Below are 9097 nucleotides of genomic sequence, written 5' to 3' on the forward strand. Positions count from 1 at the left end.
GTGACCCGCCTTTGCCTGTTTCCATCATCGCCTACGACTGGTGGACTTTATATGAGCAGCCAAGAGGAGCAGGGGAAGGGAACCAACAAGCAGAGCAAATATATAGTTTAGGGAAGTGATTGTCACTTCTCAAGGCATTGATACACTAGAATCCTTGGACAGCCTCAAAGACTTCTTCCAACCACTGGCGGTGGGACAAATGCCATCCAAAGGCAGATATTTGTTGAAAATTTGTTAAAATAAAATTGGACCTCCATAGTCCCCATAAACAGCGAGTGAAGCAAAAAACTACCCAAACCATGAACCTCTGCTGCTTGTTTCCTGTGTGAGCTGCAAGGAGGGGCTGGCTTCAGAGAGTAAGCAGGTCACATGGTTTGAGATGCAGTGAATATTAATGAGGAAGATGTGTGAGCCTCAGCCAATCAGGGACAATTACACATGTCCCACTGAAACTCGACTCTGAGTTTAGGAGAAGAGAGTGTGACCTGTAGTCTACAAGTAGATGCTAGTCATCATGTGTGATAAGATCTGCTGGACTTCCTGCCTGGAGGAAAAGCTGAGAGAAACACAAAGGGGGAGATTTATCAAAACCTGTCCAGAGGAAAAATTGCTAAGTTGCCCATAGCAACCAATCAGATCGCTTCTTTCATTTTTGAAAAGGCCTCTGAAGCAATCTGATTGGTTGCTATGGGAAACTCAGCAACTTTTTTGACAGGTTTTGATAAATCTCCCCTAATATGTGCTCAGCAAATATTATACTTTATATTGCAAAGTGATATATCTTTAACATGTGCAGCTATGAAGTGTTTTTCTTTGGCTGGAGTTCTCCTTTAAAGGGGTACTCCGCTGCTCAGCATTTGGAACAAACTGTTCCAAACGCTGAAGCCGGGACCGGGAGCTCGTGATGTCATAGCCCCACCCTCTCATGATGTCACGTCCTGCCCCCTCAATGCAAGTCTATGGGAGGAGCCATCAAGCCCCTCCCATAGACTTGCAATGAGGGGGTGGGGCATGACATCATAAGGGGGCGGGGCTAGGACGTCACAAGCTCCTGGCACCAGCTCCAGCGTTCGGAACAGTTTGTTCCAAATGCTGAGCAGCGGAGTACCCCTTTAAGTTCCATATGTTTATCCTACTAACACAAGAAAGGGTAATAAATGCTGCCTCATATCAGCAAGAACCTGAACATAGACATGAGTTGCTCCCTAGCATGGAAGGGACTTGACCAATAAGTAGCCCCCATTCTCGCCTCGATAGTCATTCATCTTGAGCTTGAGTGTGAAGACTGTATCTAAGCTCTCACATTCACTATGATATCTTAATTAAATATATTGTCTCGATACCTTTATTTTCTTACATATTGTCTTGAATATTTCAGATGCCCAGTTATGGCTGGAGGACTGTTTTCCATTGATAGGAAATATTTCTATGAACTTGGTACATATGATCCTGGCCTGGATGTTTGGGGCGGAGAAAATATGGAAATATCATTTAAGGTATTTTTTGCTTAATATAAAATGTGTTTTGTGGATAGGAGAATTTTTTTTTTTAATCTGGAGTTCCCCTTTAACATCTTATTTTTACCAAATGGTAAATGCAATAAAATGAAACCCTAAGACTAAACAGGTGGCTTTTCCTTTGTCTTAGGTTTGGATGTGTGGAGGAGAAATTGAGATCATCCCTTGCTCCAGAGTTGGCCACATCTTTAGGAATGACAACCCGTACTCCTTCCCTAAGGATCGGGTTAAAACCGTAGAGAGGAACCTGGCTCGTGTTGCAGAAGTCTGGCTGGATGACTATAAGGAGCTTTTCTATGGTCATGGTTATCACCTTCTACAGGAACTTACAAACATTGGCGACCTGACCGAGCAGAAGGAGCTGAGGAAGAGATTAAAGTGCAAGAGTTTTAAATGGTACATGGACAATGTCTATCCGGATCTGGATGCCCCTCTGGCCAGAGCTAGCGGAGTGGTAAGTGACCAGAAAAAAATATTGCTGTTTAAATGTGGCATTCATATATATATATATATATATATATATATATATATATATATATATATATATATATGGCAAGTGAAAAAGTAATCCGCGACACTCCAGTATAAGGTGCAAAAGGTGATGGATTTATTAGCCTGACAACATAGCGACGTTTCAGCTGCCCACAGCATCTGATAAGTACTGGAAGGGTTAAGATTTTTAAACAGAAGTAATTTACAAATCTGTTTAACTTTGTGGCAAATTCCACTGGACTACCCCTTTAAGTGAAATGTGAATACCCCTTTAATTAAGGGGAAATACAGTTTTTTTATTAAATGGGGCTTCATTAATAAGACCTCTTGTGATTAGTAAAAAGGGTCCTAAATCTCCTGAACTCCATAATTCACTCAACCGCTGTAAGTAAAAGTATAAAATGAGCGGTGGTCCAGCAGACCCACACTTGGCAGCTTCCAGCAGTCACATAGAGTTTCAGTGGAGCAGCAGCAAGCAAGTGGACCAGCACGCCATCTGTGGATTGGTGATAAATGGCCTGGAACATTTGTGATTTTAAGAAGCCATTTGATGGTCTCTTCATGGCATTGCCCACCTGGTCTGCAGACCTATTTCCAGCTATCATTGCGTTCAAAGGCGGGACTCATCATTTAGGAGAATAGACCTTCATTCCAGCATTCATTGCCATTGTCCTCGGCACCGTAATGTGGTTTCCCGGTACCGTATTGCATACCGTACCTAGTGTAGTGGTCCTCAAAGTCAGAGTAACTACTCTCAGGTAGGGTCCCCCAGGTGGGACGGCCCTTAGTCGCCTCTTCTCAACTCTAATTCTATACTGTTAATACATGTACATATTTGGTAGTAATGTATATTTAATATAATGTATAGTACTTACCTTGTTTGGCGTCGCAGGACCTTCGGTCATGTGACCATGTTAATATCCTCTATGGTATGTTGGAGGACCTTTGGAGGTCCTTGGGTCTCGTGTTACCCATAATCCTTCGTAGTGGTGATTGAGACCAATTAGCACTAGTCCAGCCCCTGCCCATATAAGGGAGCTGTAGCCAATTATCGCTCTCTTGGGTTGCTGCTCTCGTGGATGCCGGACTAGCAGGACGGATCTGCGCAACTTGCAAAGACAAGCTAGGCCTAAAAAAGCCTACCGGCCTCAGCGGAATGTAAATCGTGAGTTCTAAACTACCCCTGCTAAAGCTAGCGTGACTACTGGACCGCAACTAATCCCCTAAATCCAGTGGAACAGCGCATATTATCCTAAAGACTCTAAATTGCTAAAGTCCCAACCTTTGTCAATCTCCAAAGAAAGCTTGCATGTATAGCAACTGTCTAATCTTCAGTAAAAGTTACAACTGATTCAGCAAACTCTCCGGTTGTGGACATTCCATTATTATCTACCTCCCTATCGCTCTTGGGAAGGGTGGCGGTAGGACAAGCATTACTGAGGAGCCCTCACCCTGGCGTCACGAATAGCAAGGGTTAACAAGCACCCTTTAGTAACCGTACAGCTATACTCCCCATACCCAACTCCCCCAGGCTATCACAGTAACCTAACAGCATGTTCTTTTTGGTGTTACAATTTCAATGTTGAGAAGGGGTTATGGTAGCCTGACCCCTCTAGTCTTCATTCCAGGTACACTAAGAACTCGGTGTTACATTGTTGTGGAACCAGTGGTACGGCCATTTTTCATTGCATGTGGGATGCAAGGCAGATATATTCAAGGCCACTGACCTGCATTATCTGATGCTGCATCTGCTGCCGTTGGCTAGAAGATGCGGCGCAACTTGCCATTGTTCAGCCGTTTATTGTTATTGTACTACTCACAATAAATATATTAAGTCAATATTATGTACATGTTAGTATTCAGCATTTACCTCTCGCATGTGTCATTTTATTTGGATTCGGCTTTGATTTAATAATAGGGAAAAATGCATTTTTATGTTGTTGGTGTAATATAAGCAATTACCACTAGGGTGCACTAGAGTACAACGTAGCTAATAAAGTGACTATATCAGTGATCTCCAACCTGCGGACCTCCAGATGTTGCAAAACTACAACTCCCAGCATGCCCGGACAGCCAACGGCTGTCCGTGCATGCTGGGAGTTGTAGTTTTGCAACATCTGGAGGTCCGCAGGTTCAAGACCACTGGACTATATATTTGCAGGACTTTATACTGTACGTTTTAATGACTTCCTCCACTATTCACACTGATATGTAGTATAGTATCGGTGGTCTCCAAACTGTAGACCTTCAGATGTTGCAAAACTACAACTCCTTGGCTGTCTGGGCATGCTGGGAGTTGTAGTTTTGCAACATCTGGAGTTCCGCAGGTTCAAGACCACTGGACTATATATTTGCAGGACTTTATACTGTACGTTTTAATGACTTCCTCCACTATTCACACTGATATGTAGTATAGTATCGGTGGTCTCCAAACTGTAGACCTTCAGATGTTGCAAAACTACAACTCCTTGGCTGTCTGGGCATGCTGGGAGTGGTAGGTTTGCAACGTATACATTATATCACAAAAGTGAATTCACTCCTGCATGCTGGGAGTTGTAGTTTTGCAATATCTAGTGGTCCACAGTTTGGAGACTGCCACTATGTATTATATTACATGACCGTAATCCTTTGATGATTGATACAATTTATACAATGATATATTTTACAGATTGTCAAATATAGGCAACCCCACTCCATATGACCCATTGTGGTATATGAATCTCATAAGATGGGGGGGGGGGGGGGGTGAGGGGGCGTCCTGCCCAGAAGACAGAAGACGCCCTACCATGACAGCTACAGCTCCCCCCCTATAATGACAGATGATCATTGTGGCTTTAAAAGCCATAATTCCGGCAATCATATTATAAGCTTTCTACAAGTACATACAAAATACTGTAAATCAGGGGCGTAACTAGAGGGGGGCTAATGGGGCTGAAGCCCTGGGTCTGACACCCATAGCCCCGGGTCTGACTGGTGGCCACACCACTTAACAAGTCCATACAGCCTATCAAATCCAGGATACCACTGCTGGTGCCCCCGCCACTTTAAAGGGGTTGTGCGCTGCCCTGCCTTTCTGAGCTCCGCACACAGCGTCCGGAAGTTCATTACTCCGAACGCTGTGTGCGGGCTTCCGTGTTCGCGGCCCCCGGCCCCCTCGTGACGTCACGCTCGCCCCCTCAACGAAAGTCTATGGGAAGGGGGCGCGACCGCTGTCACGCCCCCTTCCCATAGACTTTGGTAGAGGGGGCGGGCGTGACGTCACGCCCGGCGGCCGCAAACACGGAAGCCCGCACACAGCGTTCGGAGTAATGAACTTCCGGACGCTGTGTGCGGAGCTCAGAAAGGCAGGGCAGTGCACAACCCCTTTAAGACAGTGGCACCTGCTTGCAGCAGATGTGCAATGTGCAGGCACATCTGCTAGAAGTCACAGGCTGCGGTGACTGAGGGTCTGGTTAGGAGCGTGGCTGGGGCTATGGGCTCTAGTCCCAGATCTTTTGAAGACCTTACAACGCCCCTGCTGTAAATGTTATTAAATGCATAAGGATCTTAACAACCTCTCTATTACTAATTACTAATAGAGATTGTCTGCCACAACCTAGAATTCATTACTTTCTGAACCTTAAAAGTTCTCAAGAACATTTGGCTAATTATTAATATTCTAATAATAATATTCATAATAATATGATAATAATAACAAGATGATAATAATAATATGATAATAATAACAATATGATAATAATAATAATATGATAATAATTATTATTATCATTATTATTATTATCCATAAAAAAATACAAATCAGTAAAGGAAAATGCAATTCTCATGTGTAATTTTTATTTTATTTTTTACTTTCTCGTAATATGTATTCTTTTAGGTAATAAACACAGCGTTGGGAAAATGCTTATCGTTACAAAACTCTACTGTATTCCTGGAGGCATGTGATCCCAGTAAGCAGGTATGTGGGTTTTACGTTGCTGTATGAATTTTTATGTTAATAAGAAATCAGTTTTTATCTGTTTTTGTAAATACATACATTTCTGGGCTTAAAACTCTGCACTGTGACATTCCTCTGTTACTCCTCCTGGGAATATATGAATAATTTGACAACTGGAAATAAATAGAGATGAGCAAATGGATTTGGAAGGAATCAGATTTATTCTGAGTTTTACAAAACGTCTGAACCTTAGTGTTTTGTGATTCAATTTAGGCAAATTAGAATAGGAGCAAGGACTCCTATCAAAAAACAGGTGTCCTTGCACCTGCACTTACTTTGCAGTGAGGCTGCATTTTATGCCTGCTGTTCAGTACAAAATGAATATATGCTTCCCAGACATAGGTGGTGATAAGATTAGCTGCCTACACTCTGGCACATCTAATAAAGTATTCACTGAGCAGGAGGCATACACCATATGCCTTCTGCTCAGTATGTAGTTTCTATAATGCCTTAGAGTAGGGGGACACAAAAGTTACATAGGGGAGCAACGACTCCAGTCCCTTTGACAGGAGTCCCTGCTCCTGTATACTGATCTTACAACTGTATACTGATCTTACAACTTTGCATCATGACATTTCTCTCTTCCTCCACTATGAAAATATATGAATATTTTGACAACTTAGCATAACCAAAGATGACCAGGAGTCCCTGCACCAGTATACTGGGCAGTAAGGCATATGCTGTATAGATGGCCACTCAAGTACGTACAACTCTGCATACAGCATATGCCTTTCTCAGTATGTTTCCTTGATGTCTTAGAGTAGGGAGACACATCAATTACATAGAGGAGCAAGAACTTCTGTCACTTTGACAGGAGTCCCTGCTCCTGTATACTTATTAGTGAGGCAAGCTTGCTGCTCATGATCTTACAACTCTGCATTGTGACGTTTCTCTGTTACTCCTCCTGAAAATATATGAACAATTTGACAACTGGGCATAACCAAAGATGACCAGAAGTCCCTGCATCTGCACTTACTGATCCATTGTATGCCTCCTGCTCAGTACAACATCACTGGTGAATATGTGCTTCCCGGACATAGGTGATGATGCTGTAAGCATTACCACTTACACTCTGGTACTCCTTATTGAGAGTTCACTGAGCACGAGACACACAGCAAATGCATCCTGCTCAGTACATGGTGCCTTAACATAGGAAGCCACAGAAACTAAATAAAGCTACATATAGTAGCAGTGACTCCTGTCACTTTGACAGTGACTCCAGTTCACTGAGCAGGAGGCATACACCATATGCCTCCTGCTCAGTATGTAGTTTCTATGATGCCTTAGAGTAGGGAGACACAAAAAAAAAATAGGGGACCAAGGGCTTCTGTCACTATGACAGGAGTTCCTGCCCCTGTATACTGAGCAGTAAGACATATGCTATATAGTTGGCTGCTTAAGTACTTTACATAGAGTTGCAAGGACTTCTGTCACTTTGACAGCAGTCCCTGCTTCTGTATGCTAATTAGTGAGGCATAAGCAGTATAGCTTTCTGCTCATGATCTTACAACTCTGAATTGTGACTTTTCTCTGTTACTCCTCCTGAAAATATATGAATAATTTAACAACTGGGCATAACCAAATATGACCAGGAGTCCATGCGCCTGCACTTACTGAGCTAGATAGAGATAGACACTTACTGATCCATTGTATGCCTGCTGCTCAGTACAACATCACTGGTGAATATGTGCTTCCCGGATTTACACTCAGGCACTCCTTATTGAGTGTTTACTGACCAGGAGGCATACAGAATATGCATCTTGCTCAGTACGTGGTGCCTTAACATAGGGAGCCACAGAAACTGCATAAAGGAGCAGTGACTCCTGTCACTTTGACAGGAGTCCTTGCTCTTGTATACTGAGCAGTGAGGCATATACTGTTTAGCTCACTGCTCAGTGTAACAGTTCGGAGGAGAAGCTTAAAATATACCTACCTTCTCCGACCACCTGACGGCTCAACTGCATCTCCATTCTGCTTCTGTGACTGCTGATCATGCAGTTTTTAGTAATAAATATTAGTAATGTCCAAAGATGCGCCTGAGCTGCTGTGATACATTCTGAGTACTTTTAGACTGTCTTGCCTAAGTCAATGTTTCCCAACCAGTGTGCCTCCAGCTGTTGCAAAACTACAACTCCCGGCATGTCCGGACAGCCAACGGCTGTCCGGGCATGCCGGGAGTTGTAGTTTTGCAACAGCTGGAGGCACGCTGTTTGGAAATCCCTGATCTATGTATTAAACAATATTAGTATCTGCCCACGTTATTATACTGTGACTATATAGTTACTATCCAAATAGTAACGCTCATGTCTTGCTATTCCCACCCCAGAACCAGCAGTTCAATTTCACCTGGTTAAGATTAATAAAACAGAAGGATCTTTGCATTTCACCCGGCGAAGCGAAAAACCAAGTGTCTGTAACGCCCTGCGACAATCTGAACAGCAGCCTGCGCTGGTTACACAGGTCCCTGACAGCGTTCCAGCCCGTGCTGGTAAGTCAACAATGTTTCCCTCTAGGTTCACACAGAAAAAGTCCGCCCAGGTATTAGGGATATTTACTTAATGTGTGAGCAGATCCTGTGCCAGGGAACCAGCCCGGCTTCACCCTGCGCCATGATCAGCATCATTAAGATAAAGAAGGCAAACACGGCCCTATAGAGCTTCTCATGGGAGGCCTGATAGTCCTGTGCACCCAAGATGCCATTTGCCTTCACCGTTCTCTGCCAGATATTCAGCTTGTATCTTACCATAGTTTATACAAAGTATAGTTCTACAAAGAGGCCATACGTAGTGCGCCTGAGGATATAGGACGGACACAGACATCTACGGAAGATCAATATCACCCAGGCAGATTCACCAGCATGTCCCTACCTATGTGATGTGTCCTTATGGAGATCTAGATATGATAGATAGATAGATAGATATAGATAGATAGATAGATAGATAGATATGAGATAGATAGGTAGATAGATAGATAGATAGATAGGTAGATAGATAGATAGATAGATATGAGATAGATATTAGATAGATAGATATGAAATATATAGATAGATAGATAGATAGATAGATAGATAGATATGAGAGATAGATATGAGATA

The 9097-nt window shown here is 43.1% G+C and overlaps 1 protein-coding gene across 1 annotated transcript in view; it reads left to right on the forward strand.

Annotated features, from left to right (window-relative positions):
- Positions 1 to 9097, forward strand: part of GALNT5 (polypeptide N-acetylgalactosaminyltransferase 5) — a 51456-nt gene that overhangs the window by 37765 nt on the left and 4594 nt on the right. Inside the window, exons 6-9 of the mRNA XM_056535801.1 lie at positions 1379 to 1496; positions 1648 to 1971; positions 5884 to 5964; positions 8330 to 8491. Of these exons, the coding sequence (XP_056391776.1) occupies positions 1379 to 1496; positions 1648 to 1971; positions 5884 to 5964; positions 8330 to 8491 (685 nt within the window). The remainder of the gene's footprint in view (positions 1 to 1378; positions 1497 to 1647; positions 1972 to 5883; positions 5965 to 8329; positions 8492 to 9097) is intronic.

This window comes from Hyla sarda, chromosome 8, assembly GCF_029499605.1.
Source record: "Hyla sarda isolate aHylSar1 chromosome 8, aHylSar1.hap1, whole genome shotgun sequence".
Lineage (NCBI taxonomy): Eukaryota > Metazoa > Chordata > Amphibia > Anura > Hylidae > Hyla > Hyla sarda.